The 20380-nt window shown below is 51.5% G+C and overlaps 1 protein-coding gene across 1 annotated transcript in view; it reads right to left on the reverse strand.

The window, feature by feature from the left end:
- GABBR1 (gamma-aminobutyric acid type B receptor subunit 1) overlaps positions 1 to 19216 on the reverse strand; it is a 29000-nt gene extending 9784 nt beyond the window's left edge. The window contains exons 1-13 of the mRNA XM_070361328.1: positions 18928 to 19216; positions 18435 to 18519; positions 17541 to 17744; positions 16614 to 16799; positions 15234 to 15254; positions 13561 to 13721; positions 10073 to 10207; positions 9523 to 9693; positions 8375 to 8476; positions 7882 to 7947; positions 7247 to 7438; positions 984 to 1226; positions 327 to 390 (exon numbers count right to left, since the gene is read on the reverse strand). Coding sequence (XP_070217429.1) covers positions 327 to 390; positions 984 to 1226; positions 7247 to 7438; positions 7882 to 7947; positions 8375 to 8476; positions 9523 to 9693; positions 10073 to 10207; positions 13561 to 13721; positions 15234 to 15254; positions 16614 to 16799; positions 17541 to 17744; positions 18435 to 18519 — 1630 coding nt within the window. The 5' untranslated portion in view covers positions 18928 to 19216. The remainder of the gene's footprint in view (positions 1 to 326; positions 391 to 983; positions 1227 to 7246; positions 7439 to 7881; positions 7948 to 8374; positions 8477 to 9522; positions 9694 to 10072; positions 10208 to 13560; positions 13722 to 15233; positions 15255 to 16613; positions 16800 to 17540; positions 17745 to 18434; positions 18520 to 18927) is intronic.
- Positions 19217 to 20380: the final 1164 nt, after the last annotated feature.

The raw sequence follows: 20380 nt of genomic DNA on the forward strand, positions 1-20380 counted from the left end.
TGACAAGTCATGAACCCCTCAAGTCACCCACCAGAGGGAAATTTCTCAAATCAAAATGGGGGCCATTAGGGGAAAAGAATGGTGGTTTTCAATTTGCATGCACAACCACTGCAACTCAAAGAAATTCATCCATCGCTAAGCTTTTTATTATCAACATCATCATTATTTAAAAGCTTGGGGAACACGGAAGAGCAGGCAGGAGGTAGGGAGGCACCAAGGCAATGTCTTCATGTCTCCCAGGGTTCTCCTCCCAGACGGTATCCTAGCCCAGCCCCAGCCTGGCCCCCTTAACTGACCTCCCCATCCCCCCACATCCCTATGCTCACCCTGCAGCTGCTCGATGAGCGTCCATGCCATCCGAGAGCCGCTGGCATCAAACACCACATGGCCCTGAGGGGGAGAAACATGTGGAGGAAGGCAAAGGGGATAAAAGCAAGAGCGAAACGAGAACATCAGGGCCTCTTTGAATCCTTATGTTTTTGAAGTAATTGAGCTTCTGAATGAATTCTATTTATGGCATTTGCCTGCATATAGGACATACCCCAGATGCCCATACCCTAGATTTTAGAAACATTATTCTTTGGAAAAGAAGCTTCACCTAGGAGATTTGAATGGGAAAAATCCCCAGATGGAACACCAGGGGACCTGGCCTCTGGCTGTGTGACCTGAGCAAGTCACCAAGTCCCTCTGGATGCTGATTTCCCCACTTTAAGAGGAATAGGGAGAGGATCTTTCAGGCTGCTTCCTCTATTAAAATCCTGTAATTTTCATCTGACTCATAAATATCGGGACTGAGAGAAGTGAGGGGAGAGGTTGGAAGAAATGGAATATATCATCGTTCTTCTAGACTTCTGTGGGATTTTCTGGCTTAGGGGCTCCTACTTCCCTGGTCTGAGACTGATTATTGCAGAGAGGTAACTGAGACAGAAGGCATGTCTCCAGATGGGAGGACTGAGGCCAGCAAAGGGGTTGCTGTAACTCACGGAAACACCCTCAAAGGACGAGGAGTTCATTGCCCGGTAGATTTGGTCAGTTATGGTCTGGTTGTTGTAGTTGAAGTCTTCCAGGCGCACACCCGAACGGCCGCCCCCTCCGGACGTCTTGTTGAGGGCCAGTGCTAAGGCCCAGATGGCATCATAGGCTAGGGGTGCCTCCTGGAAGCCTCCCGTCTCCTCGGGGTGTCGTTTTAGTCGTTTGGTCAGTTTCTCCACAAATTCCTGGGACGTCTAGGAAGGGAAGAACAGGTCAAAAGGATTGGAGTAGGGTGGGCTTCTGAGTCTGGCTCTGACACTTTGACTTGAATGGATGGTTTGTGTTCTTGTCAGATTGAGCCTCTGTACATTCAACATCTTTAACTATACATGCGCGTCAAAGATCAGAAGCTACTAGACTAGAGCAGGGGTTAACTGGTTCCGATGGCCTTAGTGTACACAGCTGCAAGCTCAGAACTGCAAGCAGAGAAGTTTAATAAATAGATACTCTGCATAATGAACAGCAGAGAGAATGAAATGAAAGCAAAGAGAGAGAGCAAAGCAAAGATGTGGCCCTGCCAGTGAGGAGCTGCAGCATTGGTGTTCTCTCAGCCTTCAGACTCTCCCAACAGAGCTGACGCAGGAACTAACAGCTCCTCCAAGTCTGAAAGAGCCCAGAAAAGGTGACACCACAGCCTTCCTCGCCCTGTCAACCAAAAAGATTTTTCTTTAGCGTGCTAACTTCCTGCCATCCTCATGTGCTTTCAGTTCACTGTCTCTTGGATGGTTTTCAGAAGACTAGGGATTGCAGAAACACCCTTCACACATTTGAAGTCGATTATTCAATCCCTACCCACACCCCTCCCAACCTTACATCTTCTTTTTCCAAGAAAGCTAAAAAGAATAAGAGCTCCTTTAACTCTGTCATGAAATGGATCAAGAGAGCTGAATTTCTATACCCGGCAGTAACACTGTTTACCTAAATGACTGCAAGTAAATTGCTTCTTTTTTTGGAACTGTCTTCTACATAATGGGGAAAATCATGTCTGCCCTTCCTTACCTCCCAGAAACCATACCAGGAAAGGCTCAGTGTCCACCTCTTGACAAGGCACAGCTAACACACAGGGGCACCACACAGCTCTGTTTAGACTTGGAATGTGTTAACATATATACATGGGCTTCCCTGGTGGCTCAGACAGTATAGAATCTGCCTGCAATGCGGGAGACCAACATACATACATACTCTAATGAAGGGATGAATAGATGAATGAAGAATAAATATGAATCTCTGTTCCAGATGCCCCGCCTACTTTCCCTTCTATTCAGCTTTCTGGAGACACGGGGGAATGGGAAATGCAAAGGATGTGCAGTGTGCTGAGGTAGAAACAGCCCAGGATTGAAGACAAGGAAGGCTGCACTCTGCTCCTCCTGAGGACAGGACCAGGGTCTCTTCTGCTCCTAATCCTCAGCATCCAGCACTGTGCCTCACCCATTCTGGACAAACAACAAGTGTCTATAGATGAAGGCAATGAAATGTGATTATCTATCTATCAACACCCACTCAATGTACAACACCAAGAGTGAGCCCTCTGTAAACAATGGACATTGAGTGTTAATGACGTAGCAGTATAGGTTCATCAGCTGTAAACACTCTGGTGGGGAATGCCGATAATGGGGGAAGCAGGGAGTGGGGCAGGGAGCATATAGGAAACCTCTGTGTCTTCCTCTCAATTTTCCTGTGAACTTAAAAACTGCTTCCAAAAAAACCATCTTTGGACTTCCCTTGTGGCTCAGTGGTAAAGAATCTACCTGCCAATGCTGGAGACATGGATTCAAACCCTGATCCAGGAAGAATCCACATGCCGAGGAGCAACAAAACCCATGTGCCACAACTATTGAGCCTGTGCTCTAGAGCCTGGGAGCACATCTACTGAAGCCTGCATGCCTTGGAGCCCATGCTCCACAACAAGAGAAGCTACCACAATGAGAAGCCCATACATCACAACTAGAGAGTAGCCCCTGCTTACTACAACTAGAGAAAGCCCACACAGCAATGAAGACCCAGCACAGCCAAAATAAATAAATAAATAAAATTATTTTTCAAAAAACCATCTTTAAGAAAAATGTCCATTGGATGGATAAGTGGAAAGATGCCTTCTAATTCCAAATAATCCACCAAGCTGCTATTTAATCTCAAACAAGTTATTAGATTTCACTATGGAATTATTCGGGCTTCCCTGGTGGCTCAGTCAGTAAAGAATTTGCCTGCAATGCAGGAGACCTGGGTTTGATCCCTGGGATGGGAAGATCCCCTAGAGGAGGGCATGGCAACCCACTCTAGTATTCTTGCCTGGAGAATCCCCATGGACAGAGGAGCCTGGCGGGCTGCAGTCCATGGAGTCAAAAAGAGTCGGACACAACTGAGCAATGAAGCACAGCACATGGAGTTATTTGGCTTTAAAGTGGGAGTGATATTAACTACCTTGAAAAGTTGTTATAAGGATGAAATTACAACATTATAAAATGCTGAGTATAACGTTACATTTTCTCTTTCAACCTCATCATTATTACCAATGTTCAAATCTGTAATTCCAGCTCAATATTTCAAGTCCTAAATCTCTGTCTCTAAGGCATTTGTAACTATATAATCAGTAATCTCAAATTAAAAATATCTAAGAATAAGCTTTATTTTTCCAACACTCCCCAGTATATAGGACTGAAACCTTAGGATCACCTTAGACTCTTTCAAATCACCGAGTCCTCTTAATACTTTTGTGCTGAAATGTTTCATTAATATCACTTCTTATACAGAATAATGTTCATCATAATTATAGCTGATATCTACATTGTTCTTATTATTGTCCTCGTATATATCAACTTATTTAATTCTCAGATAACCCAATGAGGTAAATACTATATATGCTCATTTTAGAAAGTGACAAGGAACCTGAGACACAGAACAGTTTCACCTGCTTGAAGGTATGCTGCTAGCACATGGCTGAGCTGGGATTCCAATCCGTTCAAAGTCCATTCGCTTCCAACTACCCTGTAAACTGGAATGTCTCTCTCCAATAGCACCTGCTCAGCAGATAGCAACTAGCCTGAGCAACCTGTCAGCCTCCAAGCCCATCCAGCCTTCAGTTCAAAGTAAACCCTGCATCCAAAAATCACTCAGACAGGAAGGGAATCATCTGCTCTGCATGTCACTCTACCCAGCCCCGATCCTCATACTCCCCTGGCTTCCGGTCACCACCACTAACACACTTGGATACAGGGAGCACCACTGCCCTCAGGCATGACTAAAATTACCAAAAAGTCTCTCCTCTTTGGGTCAGCAATGATGGCTATATATTTTCAAATAGAAATGTTATAAGGCGGCTTAAGGAAAATGACAAAAATTCCACAAAACCCATAGAAAATAGTAAATTATTAATGAATTACCCAAGTACCAATGTATGATCCTAAATTTTTAACAGTCCTGTTGGCAGTCTCTATATGTGAGAACAGATGTCCAGTGGTGATCTAAAATGTATATCCTGAGGTAGATTTTTATTTTCTATTGTACCCAACTCCTCTATCCCAACCAGAATTTACTGACAATCTTTTTTTAATTTTCCAGACTCTTTAAAATCATTTATTTAATTAATTTTTATTTTTTGGCCTCTCCTGGTGGCATGTTGGATATTTTCCTGACCAGGGATGGAACCCTCCTGCCCTGAACTGGAAGCATGGAGTCTTAACTGCTGGAATGCCAAAGAAGTCCCCATATCTTATCCCCAGGTATACTGCCTCATACCTGAGCTCTAGTACAGCTCCAGCCTGGAGCTATTTTTCTCCAAAACCACTCTAATCCACTCTCCCATATATGGCTCCTAAAAACTCTTTCTCTAAACCAGAATTTCTCAGTCTCTGCACTATTGACATGTTGAGCAGGATAATCCTTTGTTGTGGGGATGATCCTTTGCATTGTAAGTTATTTAGAAGTATTCCTGGGGACTTCCCTGGTGGTCCAGCAGCTAAGACTCCACATTCCCAATACAGGGGGCTGGGGATCGATCCCTGGTCAGGAAACTAGACCTCACATGCCACAACTAAGAGTTCGAATGCCACAACTAAGACCCAACACAACCAAACAAATATTAAAAAAGAAGTAGTATTCCTGGCCAACTCATTAGAAACTAGTTGTGACAACCAAAACTTCCCTAAATATTGCAACCTCTGATTGAAAAACACTGCACTACCAGGCCTCAAAGTGTGGTCCCCAGACCAGTAGCATCAACATCTCAGGGAACTTGTTGAAATGTATTAAGTTTCAGTCCCACTCTAGACACACTGAATCAGAACTTCCAAGGGAAGAGCCCAGTCATGGTTCTGATACGGGCTAAAGTTTGAGAACTACTGATCTAAATGCAAGGCCTTCCTTACAGAGAGAAGACAACTCTGCTTTTCTTCTAAATCTCCTCGGTTCTGGGTCGTAGGCTCCACCCTTGATTCCAATCCACTTCTCTTGGTCCTATCTGATCCATCTATAACCTTGTGTCTAGTTAATTATTAAGATGGCTTCTACACTCTGAAAAATCTTGGCCTCTTCATCTGGCATTTTAGGCTATCAAGCAGGCCTAGCAATACCTCTAGACCTCAAAGGCAGGCACCATCTTTCTCTAGAGACCAAGAGTCAGAAAGAGATCCTCCAACTCAAAAGCCCAGGGGCCTATATACGCCCAACTAAATCCCTGTTTCCTATCAGGGCAGAGGAGCAGAAGGCACTATTGGCAGGTCCTGGGCTCAGCGCACCAACCAGCTTTTCTGGCTTCAGTTACCACCTCCTCTACTTCCCCAGGGTCTCAGGACAACTCACCTCTCAGGTGATCTACATGGAAACGACATGGCAGAATTTTTCTATCATAATTTTTCAACAAGATCCCTTGAAAATGTCACAGCACAGTATCCATGATTAAAGTACACATAGCAACTGACCCTTCCATCACAATCCACTGCCAGAATAAACTTCCTGAATCTTATCTCTCTCTTGCTCAAGAACTGTCATCTGCTAAACAGTGTTAGCTGATATAAGGGCAAGCTTTTTAGTGAGACTTCAAGGTTTTCCATGGGAGGTTACAGAGCAGATGGTTTCGAGTTAGATTCAACTAGAATTCAATTCCAGCTTCACCACTCAGCAGCTGGTGACCTGTGATAAATCACTTAACCTCTCTGAGTCTCAATTTCTTGGTCTATAAGATAGAAATGAAAAATCTACATCAGAATATCACTATGAGAGTCACTGAAATCATGTGTCTAAGCTCCTGGTTTACTATATAAAAGTGATTATTACTACAGCATCTTAAAAAGATAAGATATTCTCAGGACTTCCATGGCAGTCCAGGGGTTAAAATTCCACACTTCTGATGCAAGGGCCATGGGTTCAATCCCTCATCCAGGAATTAAGATCCTACATGCCTCGCAGTGTGGCCAAAAAAATAAAAAATAAATAAGATATTCATATGGTTTTACAGTTATTCACGTGCTCCTAGAATGCTCTCCAAGGTAGGTATTCCAGATCTGGGGCTGTACCTGAATAATAAGCAGACACATAGGTTTCCCTATCAAGCTCAGCCAAGATTCTCATACTCTTTAGTGCAGTCCTGAACCAGAAAGGAGGCTCCCCACCACACCACACCCTACCCACTTGTGCCCCTCACCTCTAGGCTGATTCCCACATCAACCAGTGTGTCTTTTAGCCCAAGATCTGTCACTAACCAGCTATCTGCAGCTAACTGATTTCAAAAATCCCTTCTGCATTTAAAATTCTAAAAGAAAATCATTTTTTAAAAAGCATCAGGAGCCAAGCTAATTGAGAATCAATCAAGTGAATACTAAGCAACTCTAAAGTGCTCTGAAGTCACCAAGAAAATAAAATGAATTTTTGCCCAGGAACAGCGCTGCTATAAAGGTGTGATTGCAGATGCAGCATCTATATTGTCATTAATACCTCTCCCTCATTTGACTTCTTGCCAACTGCTCCTTGTTTCCATGGTAACAGCCCTGCAACTCATCAGGGGCCCGCTGAACGTACCACTCTCTTAAGTCCCTCTTTCCTGCCCAAGGAAGTCATGGCAGAGATGGAATCCATAGAAAACACAATGCACAAGTTGAGGATGAGCAGAGGCCCCTTGCCCTCCTAAACCTCCAAGCCCCATACCTGCTCCCCACCTAAGAGACTCCCTCAGTCCCTTCCTCCTGCCCAGAGGCCATCTTCTAAGTCCTCACACACTCACCATGTTGGAAATGCTGCGAGTGTTGGCCGGGTTCAGCATGACGATCTCAGTGGTGATGTGGCCCTCCACTGCCTCGGTCATCTCGTCAACTGTGCAGTTGATGGACGGGTCATAGATCTTGAACCAATTGTCAGCATACCACCCGATGAGGAACCAGACATACTTCTTCCCAAAGAGCCGCTCCTTGTACACCTGAGTGCAGAGGAGGAGTGGGGCTGGGTCTTCGTTTCATTGCTTTGTCTTATCTCACATGACACTATTCAGCCTCTTTGGATTCAGAGAAAAGCAGAGCATTGAAAAGAGAAATCTACAAGTCTGGGGGTAATAGGGAAGGTTCAACTACTTCTCCTTCTAAGTGTCTCCCAGCCTCTATTTCTGAGTGGCCATTTCCAGCCAGACAGGAAAGATGAGATTCTTCCGGCTCCTCTGGAAACACAAAGTGATAGGAAAATGAGACCTGGAGAGAGTGTCACGTGTGTGAGAGGCCAAGATGTGGAGTCAGAGCCAACAGACAGGAATTTCATATTAATCTTATCTGCTGATCATTTGCTCAGAGAGGCAAAGAGGAGAGCCCAGGAGACACCCAAGGCAAAGAGCCCACCCAGCACCCCTCCTTTCTCAGATTCCAACTCCACCTCACAAAAAACTTTCCGGGCTTCAGTCTCATAGAAAAGTCCCACGATGATCCGGGCATCCTGGCGCTATGGAATGGAGAAAGAATAGAGCTCCTGAGGGATGCAGGAAGGGGCCAAGGCAAGCACTTTCACAGCTTTGACTTCCTGTCCCAAGGCACTCAGTGTAGGGTTCTGTTTAATGAGTAGTGGATAAATGTCAACTACAGGATGAAGCTAACCTTCCCCGGGAGATGCTTCTGCCTCAAAGAATCAAAATTATGTGACTTGATGCAGGTGTTAGCTAACGCTATAATGGTAATCAAACTGCAATAGATTAATGTACCAAATCAACACATTACACTTCTTAAATTTATACAACATTGTGTGTCAATTATATTTCAATACCAAAAAAAAAAAAAATCCAACCCGTCCCTGTCTGCCTCTTTTCCCACCCACTACTGTTCCCCCCACCCAGACCCTTACAGGCTGGGCCCACCAGCCCCCACCAGCCCACCTTAAGGTTTTTGACGGGCACAGCTGGATCCGAGAAGAAACTCTGACGGAAGGTAATCTCGATTCCAGCCTCCTTAACCCGTTCCTCCAGGTCGTCCAGAGTCTTGGGAGGGGATGAGGAACAAACAGAGGAAGCACAGGGTGCACAGTGGAGTAAAGCCTGGAGGTGTCACCTGGGACCACATACTCAGAACAAAGGAAGAGCGGTTCTGAACCAACCGCTCTGTCCCCTGTGGGAAGAGTTTGAAGGAGAGCTTCTGGGGTCTTAGGACATGGCTTCCTGCTGGGAAGGTACTTGGTGAATCCCTCCTGAGGCTCTGAGTCCAGGGAAGTCACCCCATCACCCCACCCCTGCCTGACAGCAACAATTGGGGAAAGGAAAACAGAAGAACCAGGAAAAGACAAGGCAGAGTCTGGTCTAGGCAGGATGATGTCAACCTCAAGAGGCAAGTGGGCAGATAGACAAAAGGATCAGAGAATGTCCTGAGTCACTGAGAAGGTTGGGGGAGGATTAAAGAGTCACCGAACATGAGAGTGAATAGAGGACCCAAAGAATAGAATTAAAGAGAGGGAGCAGACTGTCTTCTTCGGGTAAAGAGCCAGGTATTTCCTTTCTACCCCCCTCAAGTCTCCCTTTTCCCCCTCCACCTCTCCCTGCACGTCTGCACCTCCGAGTCAATTACAAACCACATGCATGCACGTGTCTGTCTGCCTCTCTCTTCTCTCCCTCCTCCCTGGCTCCCTCTCTATTCCCTCTCTTCCCATCACACACGCCCACCACCTCCCCTGGAGTGCCTCTGGAATCTACTACCTCCCCAGGTTCTAGTTCCATATTCTCTCCCTCATCTTACTTCAACTTTAAAATGAACCTACTTTAATAGAACTGGGTTGCTTGGAGTCTATCTGTCTGGGGGATAGAGGCATCAAAGCAGGGAAAAATTAAAGATCCTAAAATCAAAAAGTTGGAGAGGGTCCTGAAAATCCAGCTGGTTCACTCCTCTGGTTACAGGAAGAGTATGCACTTAGCCCACTCAGAATGTGTCCTCTCTTGATAAAGAACCAAGGTCTTTGCCCCCAAAAGGAATCCCGTGTCGCATCCCTCTGGGCTGGGATTTGAGCCCAGGCACCCATCACCCCATCCATCCTCACCGAGGTGAAGACCTCAGTGGTCTGCTGGATGGTGGCGATCTTCTTCCAGCCCCACTTCTCGAAGAGTTTCACCCGGGTGGGATTGTGGAGTGTGGCCGACGGGTGAGTTCGGAAGAAGGTAGGAAAGCGTTGTCGGTTCGACAGGGCCGGTGAGCTGGAGCCGTAGGAAAGCTACGAGAGGAGGGACAGCCTTCTGTCCCAGTGTGTTCCTGGCAGCCTCACTAAGAGAGCTCCTTCCACCCTTCCCTGCCTCTGGGCTTCTCTCCCTCACTCTCACCAAGCCTCCCTACTTCTGCCCAAGGAAAAGTGATTCTCAAAAGCCCCCTCCCTCAGGGTACCCTTTCACTCATCTGCCTTCCATTCCTTCTGATGGTGAGCAGGCCAGCTGCAGCCCTGTCAGGCCACTGCTGCTAGCAGGCCAACTAGCTCAGGTCTCCAAATGACTCTGATTTTGGAAGCATGGCCACTGTGGTCCTCAATACACCCCCCTCTTTTGTAAATGGCCCAAGACGGGACAGCCCCACCTTCTGGCCCTCAGGGCCCCGCGTACCACAATGAGGTTCCACATCCTGGCAGCCTCAGCCACGAGCGTGGAGACAGAGCTGCAGCCAGGCATGAGGATGATCTTGATGGGGTCGTTGTAGAGCAGCTCGTACAGGTACTTGGTGGCTTGGCCCGGGTCACACTGCACGAGGGCGAGGATGGAGGGGGTGATGGAAAGCTACCCCAGGGCTCCTCCCCTCCCTGCAATTCCTACTCTCTTCTTTTCCCCAACAACCTAGTCACTTGCCTAGTTACCCATCCCCCTGCTGAATCTCTTCTCATTATCCCCATTTCTTCTCTTTCCTGAGTCTCCTTTCCCCTCATTCGTGAAACACCCTTCTCTGCCTCCCACCTGGCACCTTACCCACACCCTCTCCTGCATGCCCTCTGCCAGTGTGCATGCAAACACTGCCTTCCCTCCTCTCAGTGCATCCTCAGACACCCCCTAGCCCACCTTCCCTCGACGACCCCCTCCCCTTTTCCTTAGGTTTCTATGCTCCAAACACCTGTGAGTAGAAAAGAGTCTGCAGGAATATGAATAAATTTTCCCCCAAGTCCCCAGACAGCCTTTTGAAAACCATATTATGAAAAGTCCTCCCTCACCTCTGCAAACTCCCTCTCCCACCTGCTAGTTTTTTTTTCTTCCCTCTTCTCTTATCAGGGCTAGAGACACACAAACAGGAGAGAACAGGGACAGACCCCCAGTGGGTCCTGGCTCAGTGGATTCATGCCCTCCTGCTGGGCTCTGACATTTGGTGCATTGGGAAAAAAAGACATTCAGGGGCAGAAGGGGGTGGGGAGAAACAAGGATGAGGGAAGAGCTGGGGAGAATAAATAGAATGGGATGCTTGAGAAACCAGATGCTTTCAGGGGTGCCTGCAAGAGAGGGACAGAGCTGGGAAAGTAAACAATGCAGAGAGCTAGAGGGGCGGAGGGGAAGTGAGGGGAGGAACAGCCAGCCGTGGGGCTCCCACTGCCTGTTCCCCTCCTGCTGAAATATGACATTTCAGAAGCTGCTGGAGCCCCAAAGGAAGGGGGGAAGAAATGGAAGCCAGTGGGGAGCCAGGGCAGAGGGGACAGACAGGAGGACTGGGGAGGGTGATGGAGGGCAGGGCAAGTAGAAGGAAATAAAGAAGGCCCCCTAGGGCCTGCTCACTTCCCACTGAGGCCTGACATTTGGGACACGGTGGGAAGTTGGAGAAGGGGGAGTCAGGGGAGGCTGGCCCATAGAAACTCCCTGCTGCCCACCCAGGCCTACCCCTGCTAAGGGCAGTGTTCAGTGCCTGCTCAACTGCATGTTTTGAAGGTTTGCATCCCTCTCACTTGGGCATCTTTGTGTATCTTTACCATCCTCACGTCCCAGCTTCCTGCATCTATCACTCCAGATCCTGCCCCCAGCTTCTCCCAAGGGTCCTCAGTGGTCCTCCCTTTCTTGTCTGAGGGGAGGTTATTAGGAACCATGAGGACATATAAGAACACATAAGAAACGGACAAACAGGGCAATGTACAGGACCCTAATGTCTTTCCTTCTGTTTCCTGTTTCCTTCCCTACATTCTCTTGCACTCCTTCCCCCTTCCACACTCTATCCATCACTGCACACTCCCTTGGCCACATGATTCTCACCCTCTCCCCAATAGACCAGAACTGTCTTCCTCTCTCTCCTTTCCTCTCTCTCCCAAGGAGCAAGGATCCGGATTTGCAGGCAGGAAACGACACATTCCAGTTTGTCTGCCTTTTCATCTCCCCCTCTCCGCCTCTGCTATTTTCTCCTCCATCTCCCTTCTCTCAGGTCCCCATCTGCTCCCCAACACCTCCAGGGAATCACCTGTCATGGTGGATGAGTTGGAGCTCACACCCAGGGCTCCCCTAGCTCCCCATACGATCCCTTATCCTAAAGCCTGCACCCATCCCTCCCTGTCCCTCTCCCCAGATTCCCACTCCCATAGCCAATTACCATTCTTCTAAACTGACTCCTCCATGGGATCTGACCCTCTTTCTCATCCTGCCTCTCCTACACTAACTAGTTCTTTTCCTGTGTCCTGCTACCCTTCCTATAGGCATCCTGGGGTTAGCCACATAAGATTTTTATTGGTGAAAATGCAGACCCTTGGGACTCATCCCTGACCGAGGAATTAGAATCTGGATTCTTAACAAACTTCTCTGGTGAGGCTTAGGTACACTGAAGTTTGAAAATCACTGTGAAAGTGTCAGAAGAGATTCAAAGTTCCAGAAGAGTCCTTGTACCCTCTCCTACTCAAGCATCCCATCTTCAGCCCCACCTCTGCCCCCTCCTCCCTCACACAGGTATTTCTAGGTGTACACTGCTGTTCTAAAGAACGACTATAAATGCCCAGTCCACCCCAGGTGTAAGATCACCAGATGCTCACCCACCCCTGTGCTCTTTCACTCTCCCCCAAACCCTTAAGTCTCTGGGGCCTTCTGGGAGAAATGATAGATTTGAGCTCCCAAATCACCTTGCTTGCCTGGGCCACGTCCTCCCCCATACTCCTAGTCATTCATGGGGGGACTGGGGTGGGAAAGGAATCTTACAGAACTACCCCTATTACCCCTGGACCTTTTCCCCTCTCCCACTTCCCCCTCTCCCTAACCCTACATTCCATTTCCCTTCTCACATCTTAAAAGGCCACAATGCTGCAGGGAAGACAAACTCAAGAGCCAAGTTCCACAAGACACCCCAGGGTCTCAGGCTGTCACCACTCCTCTTGCTGGCCCCCCTCCCCCACTGCCATTCTTTCCTGTTCTTTCTCCTCCCTGCATTCTGACTTCTTGCCATCCCCATGCTCTTGTGGGGGCTCCTGTGTAGACCTCTAATCCCCTTCATTTTCCTAGCGCCTCTGCCCATCTCTTGACCATTAGCCTTCCTGACTACAGTAGACCACAAAACAATTCCACGATCTAGGAATCCACAACAGGGTTGCAGACGGAGGGATGAGAAAGAGTCAGGTGGGGACCCAAGCTTCCGTGCTGTTTGTTGTGATAAATAAACTAGAGCACTCAAGTCCCTCAACATTTTCCTGATTGGGTCCCTATTCCTTCCGCTCCAACCTGCTGCCAAGATTTACCTTGTTACCATGGTAAATGTAAACCCCTGATCCAGCTCCATTCCCTCCATCCCCCAACCCACCCCAGGGTTAGTTTACTCCCGGGAGGAACCAGATCGGCTTGTTCCCTAAAGCCATCACCAGTTTTTCCAGCTACCCTCGACTTGGGCACTTCCAGGGGTCTCGGAGAACAGAAGGGTCTGCCTTGCAGCGTGATTAACCACCTCGAACCCCTAGACCCTCATCTTGAACCTCCAGCCTCTGCCACTCTCCCCAAGCTCCCACAACCCCCGCCTATCTCCAGCTAGTCACACATAGGAGGGGTCTGCCTGGCAATCGCAGAAGCGACTCAGACTAAGGCACGTGCAGCAGGCCCCCTGCCCCCACCCAGCCTCCACCCCCCCACCCACCCACTCCCCTGTCCGGGGCTACCTTGCTGTCGTGGTGGATGAGCTTGAGCTCATAGTCCGGCAGGATGTCCCTGCGGCTATTCACGTCCTCCAGCGCCATCTCCACCGCGGGCTGGCAGGCCTGGCCCCCCGGCCAGCCCCCGCTCATGGGAAACAGCGCCCCGATGTACACAGCGCGCCGTTCTGAGGAGGGGTGCGGGGGGACCCGCGGGTGAGGCCGCGGGAGATGAGGGGAGTGGGAGGCCCGCACCAGAGTCACCCCCACCGCCAGCACCACCAAGACCAGCAGTGGCCACCCCACCCCGGGAGAGGGGGCCCCCGGACCCATGGCAGGGGGCGGGCGAGGGGGTGGGAGCTGCTTGCGGAGGGGGACGAGCTCAGGGGGGACACTTTTCCTGGGGAGGGCTGCTGAGGGGCTCTCGGGGAGGCGCCTCCATCCCTGGTTTTGTGCGGAGGAGGGAGATAGGGTCTCGGGAAAGCAGGGAAGGTTGGCCTCCTACGGCCCCCACGGCTCTGGCTCCCGCCACCGCCGCCGCCACCGCGGACTCTCCTCGCGGACTGACTGACCGACCGAGGGGAGGAGGCGGAGAGAGAGGCAGGGCTGGGAGGGGGCTCTGACGTCACGGGCGGCGCGCGGCGGCGGGGAGGGGGTGGGGGGACCGAGTTGGGGAGGGAGGCAGGGGGCGGGGACCGAGGCGAGAGCGGCTGAGGGAACCTCAGTCTGAGGGGAGGGGAGGAGAGGGCGGCCGCGACCCCCAGGGTGACAGGGACGGACGGGGAAGGGGAGGGTCCCAACCTAAGGGAACGTTCGGGGAGGAGGAAAGAGGGCAAGGGGTGTGCCAGGAGGGCGGGGTGGGCGGAGGGAACCGCGGGTGGCTGAAGCTCTGAGGGGCGAGGGATGGAGACGCGAGGACGAGAGAGGGACGCGAGAGAAAAGGGGCTGGCACCTGAGCGTCTTAATGGGGGTGTGAATAGATGGGGTGAAGGGCTGAGGGGTGGGGAAGAGGGCGATGGGAACGGTTTTGGAGAGAAAGAGAGAGCTGGGAGGGGAAGGCTGGGGTAAAGGCGTGGAAGTGGGGGGTGCGGATGATGTGGACAGAGCAAGAGAACAAGGAACTGGGTGGACAGAGTCTGGACAGAGAAAGGGTGGTGGGAGAAGGAACTGAGATGAAAGAGAAGGGAAAGGGCGTAGGGAAGGGAAGGATGTGGGGAGGCGCTGAAGGTAAGGGAGAGTGAGGCCTGGCAGTGGGTGATATGGGTGGGCCGGGCTGATGGAGTCAGCAGGTGAAATCCTAGTAAGGGGGCAGGCAGGAAAGGTTCCAGAGAAGGTCGGAAGGAACCCCACCGGGGCAGGCGAGGTGGACGCTCCGGGTCTCCCAGCACTCTGCCGCCCCCTGCTGGGGCTCTGCCATTTGGCAGAAGCGGAGTCTGGAGGAGGCGGAGCCGAGGGGGGTGCAGCCAGGCAGGGAGATGGGAGGGACCGCAGCCTCTCAGAAAACCGGGACTGGAGGCTGGAAACAGGTAGGGAAAGAAAGGGCCGGCCGCGTACTGGGGACTGGGGTGAGTAGGGGAAGGTGGGGCAGGGATGGGGAGGATGAGAACCCACAACCTAAGGGGCAGAATCCCTGGAGGTGGAGGGTGAAGAGTGAGGGGTAAGAGGATTGCAGTGCACGCGATGAGGGTTTCTGATCTCACCTGAGTGTGGCGTTCGATTCACTGGCAGCAGGAAAGACGGGGATCAGAGAAGAGTTACCAGTGGCGCCCGGCTTCCCAGGCCTGATCCCCAGCCCCCTCCCACACCAGTCCATGCCGAAGAAGACCAGGGGGGAGCAGAAGCCTGCGTTTCTGAGGGGAGGGTGCCTGGGAATAAGAGCAAGTGGGGCTGTGGGTCATGATTTGTGGTTTTCTTCTTTTATTTTTCATAGGACAACAGAATATGAGACAGGAGTGCCAACAGCTAAGACATGGGCAGATCCTGGTTTTGTGGAGCCTAAATATTATAAAATTTGGGGGTCTCTCTTTAAGAGAAAAAAAATTACAAATGCGATCGACTTGAAGCTACTGCTGTTAAAATATCTTACTCTGGCAGTTTTTACAAAACCCTGTGACCACGTGAACACATTATTAAACCCTCTATGTTTTTCTTTTCGAGCACAAGAAGAGGCCTGCATAAGAAACCCTGGAGCTTAAATTTTGTTAGTGTCATAGTTAATTCATCCCTGGATGGGACTCCCACTTCCCAGAATGGAGTGGTAAACCACAAACAGAATAATTAAAATGAAGAAAGCCAGGTCCAAGCATCTCGAGAGGCAGAGGGTCTACAAAGGTAGAGGAAGCGTGAGGTATGCCTGCATCCCAGGAGAGAAGATTGCAGAGGGAGAATCTGGGAGCCCAGGAAAGTGGGAAGTTTGCAGAACCAGATGGAGAAACAGGTAATGGACACAAGACAGATTCCCTTGGGGAATGATGGAGGTTGTCTGGGAAGTATAGAAAAAAGACTGTCCTCTTCCTTCCCCATCCCTGGATTGTTCTTAATGTTCTGACAATTCTGCCCCCACTTTGAAGTCTTTTAATTTTTACCCTGATAATTTTCCACCCTGGATATTCTTTTCAATCTTATTAATTTTTCTAAATATGACATATGGTTTATTGCTGAGTCTTTACAATAATTCAGGCATATAATGAATGGAGAGAGATCAATTCTAGAAGAGGATCATGCATAGGAAATGTTAAGTTTACAGAAAGGGACTGAGGCTGGGGGAAACTGTAGTATTTGAATCTTAAGAAGGGTGATGGAGGGTGAGATTCATAAAGGAAAGAAGAAAATGTGAGACCCAAGGGTTGAAAGCATGGGGAAGATATTAACAAGAGAAAGGTAAAAGAAGGAAGCCCTCAGCATAAAGTGGAAATGGGGAACTTCAGGAGGAAGTCTGAGGCAAGTGGATGGAGGAAAGAGTGGAGCATTCACCTCTGCCTCCCCAAAGCACCCTGTTCTCCCCACCACCCATTCCCACCCCGCTCCCATCCTCTGACAAGCGTCCTCATCCGCTGCATGCAGGCAGCTGTTCCCCTCACCCTGGCAGTGGGGCTTGGGGATGCTCCACTGGCCCTGACTACAGATGCTCCGGGAGCTGCCCACCAGATGAAAGTCGGGGTCACATCGGAAATCCACCCGGGCTCCGTCCAGAGCTGGGAGGTCCCCACCCGTCAGGAAAACCTTCCCATTTTCCAGGGTCAAATAAGACTTGGAGCAGATTCGGACTGTGGAGACAGGAAAATAAAGAGAGAGGCGAGTTGAAGAAGGCTCCTTCCCCTTAGAGAGAGGGGGCTCAGCTTTGAGTTTGAGTCCACAAGCATCCTACTCTGCGGGAAATCAGGTATTAAAAAGATAACTTCTCTAGTTTCCAGTCCGCCCTTAACCCTATAAGCATCTACATTCAGAAAAGAAACAAAAAAAAAAAAAAGAAACAGCATTTCCATCATAGGAACCCAAGATGGAGCTATAAGCACATAAAATGGGATCTCTTCAAAGTGGGCGGTTGTCTGGCTTTGAGATGTGTAGATGTATGTAACTTTAGATGCACAATCAGATTTGCCTTATTATAGTTGGCTTATACTCCAGTTAAACTGGATTTTAACTGAGGGGAGGCGGGGGGTACTGGTCTCTCCACTGGAGACAGGAATTCCAAAATGGGATGAAATCATTTCAGAACGTTTTTGCATAAACTGCCACTGGTAATCCTCAAAGAGACTAACTCACAAGATATTTCCTCAGATGGTCAGTGGCCTAATGACGGGAGGATGAAATGAAACCTGCAGGCTGCTAATTTTACTGCCTGCAATTGCACACAACAAAGTCCCTCTTACATAGTAGTCATTCCATAAATGTACTTGTGAATTTAGTTACACTGGATTTAAAGTGCTGACTTGCCAGCAATGATGCCAAGTTTGAGGCAGGAAGAATTGGCCCGAAAAGGGGAGGGGCTTTAAGAGGCTACTCACCACAGCGGCTGGGCGTGTCCATATCTGTCCAGGAGCCGTTGGCCAGGCACTTGCGCACCTTGGGCCCCACCACCTCGCGCTCCCCCCGGCACACATACTCAATCTCATAGTCCACAGGCAGGAAGTTGATAGCCTTCACCTGGTCCCGAGTCAGGCCCCTGTACCTGATGCCCCCTTCCCAGGGCGGGTGTATGATCTGGCAACCTGGGGGGTGAGTCCACAGGGAGAGAGAAACAGAAGGATGGTGGGGGGGGGGGGGGGCGGGGACGAAAAGGCAGAGTCAGGAACCGGAGGCAGGGGAGTGTAGGGCGGGGTCTAGGGGGCAGGTGGAGGACAGTGCTGGGATGAGGTGCTGGAGGGTGGGAGAGGGGAGGAGTAGGAAGCCTTGGGCTAAAGGGCACAGCGGAATGGGCCAGGGTTAAGGCTATAGGGAGCCCACAAGTGGGAAGGGAAGGATGCTGGTTGGGGTAATGGAGAAAAGTAAGAAATTATGAAAGGGTATGATATGCAAATGACTTTGGTAAGAAAAGACTAAAGGAGAATCTGGTTGAATGAGGATGAGAGGAGAGGGGTGTCTTCCAAGGCCACCTGGGCAGCAATGTAGGACCAAGGAAAAAGCGGAACTGAGGTAGCAATGTGGGCCCGGGAAAGAGGGGCGAGGGGGGACAATGCGGGTCACAAAAGGTAGCCTAGTGTAGTAATAGGGGGCAGAGAAAGGGGGTGCTGGGTAATAATGAAGGATGATGGAAAGGAGGTCAGGAGTAGTAAAGTGGGGCTGAGCAGACAGGGTTGCCAGGCCCCGATGCCGTGTAGGGCTGACGGGAGAGTAGGGGGGATGCAAGGAAAGGGGGAGTGGGGTGGCGGGGTGCCCGAGGTCGCCGGAGAAGGGTGCACCTTCAGAGGTGGCGTTGGGGGTCTGCGCCCCGCCCGCGCCCGGGGGGCGGAGAAAGAGCGGCGCCAGCAGCAGCAACAGCAGCATCTGAGTGAGAGGCGGCAGTGAGGATCGGACCCGGGAGGCGGCCTGGCCTCCCTCCGGTCGCCTCGCGGGCTCCGACCCGGCTCAACCCCGGGACCGGGAGAGCGCCCGGCGGAGGAGGCGGGGGCGGAGCCCGGCGCGGGGTGGGGGGAGAGGAGGAGAGAGAGCCTGTCCCCACCCTCCTCCTGCCTCCCTCGGCCCCCCCACCCTCCCGGGACTCCACCTCTCACCACCTCCTCTCCCCGGGCCCCGGCGGCTCGCCCGAGCCCGGCTGCCCCGCGCTCCCCGGATCGGCCGCCTCGCGGCTCCCGGTTCCCTTCCCCGCCGCTCCTCTGGCCCCCCAGCCCTCGGCTCGTTCCCTCCCCGCGCGCCCCTCTGCAAGCCCGGCCTCCCCCGGGCCCTGGCTCTTACCTTGGCGCGCCGGCCCGGCTCCCCGGCTCTCCCGGGCCTCAAGGCCCCAGGCCCGGCCGCTCCTCCCGGCTCCCCCCTCCTCCCTTGCTCCACCTTCCCCTCCTCCCGACCCTCCTCCCCGCGAATCCGCTTTCCAGCCCGGCCAGGGTCTCTCCCTCCGGTCTCACCTCCCCCAAACCCCACCCCCGTCTCTCCTTCCCCGGGGCGGCGGCGGCCGCGGGAGCGGGGAGCCGGGAGGGAAGGAGGCGGCGCCGGGGACCGGGAAAGCTCCCGGGCGGAGGGAAGAAGGAGGGTGCGGGAGGAGACAGGGCGGGGGGAAGAGGGGGAGACCGGGGAGAGGGCACCTCCCACAACCCAAACCCCGGGAGCCGCCCCGGATCCCGGCCCCGCCCTGGACCGCCCACAGCGCTGGGGGGCGGGCGGCGGGGGAGCGGGGCTCCGAGGTAAGGGAGAGGGGCGCCGGTGCACCCGCACACACACGCGCGCGGGGACCCGCGGGCCAGACCACTGGGAGCTGAGGAGGGGGCGAGGGGGCCCGAGCCAAAAGCCGAGGAGCTGGCGCTGAGACAGGGAGCCTGGGATGCAGGTGGAGAAAGACGGCTGCACAAAGAGAAGCAGCCCTGGTTGGGGTGAGACGGAAGAGGCTGAAGCCGACGACCGGGGGCAGGACGAGACGGGTGGGAGAGAAAGGAGAAGCCAGGGTCAGACAGCGGAGGGGCGGGGAGGGGCGGGGGTGAAGGCCGGGAGCCACCTCAGCGCGACAGGAGTTGTTGGATAGAGAAGACGAAGCTGGAGACCAGAGCGGCTCCGCGGGTCCAGCAGCGAGGCTACTCGCCTGCCGGGGGAGGGAACGCAGAGGGAGGACTGGAAGCAAAAGAAGGGGAGGGTAACGTCAAGGAGAGAAATTGAAGTAGGTGGGGGGAGAAAGACAGAAAAAAGACCGGAGAATAAAGAACCTCCAAGTGGGCAGAAGCCAGCATTATCTCCGCTCCAGCAGGGCCTAGCAATCAATATTTCTTGACTAAGGAAAAACTGGGCGCTCTAGAGACAACGGGGCAAGTGCAGGCCTTTTGACAGTTCCAGAGGCTCCAAGCTATTGTCTGTCTGGTGGAGGAAGAAATGTGCATGTGTGCACGCACACGTGTGTGTATGGTTCATGGGGATGAGTTTGGGCTGCCAGAGGAGACAGAAGGCTCTTTTGTGGGGCGCGTTGGGGGGGGGGGAGGGATTTCTTTCTGACTTGTCCTGGGAAGGGGTGGGGAAAAGCTAAATACTATGAGACTGATTAGAACTGAAGTTCTCAACCTTCAGCCCTTCAAACATCTTGTCATAAGTCCTTTACTATGCTGAATTGAAACTCATAAAGGAAATAACCTACCTACACACAGAACTTTAAAAAAAAAATGCTTCCCTGACTGTAGCATAAGAAAGAAAAAAAAAAGTAATTTGTAGT

Source organism: Bos mutus, chromosome 23 (genome assembly GCF_027580195.1).
Source record: "Bos mutus isolate GX-2022 chromosome 23, NWIPB_WYAK_1.1, whole genome shotgun sequence".
Classification (NCBI taxonomy): domain Eukaryota; kingdom Metazoa; phylum Chordata; class Mammalia; order Artiodactyla; family Bovidae; genus Bos; species Bos mutus.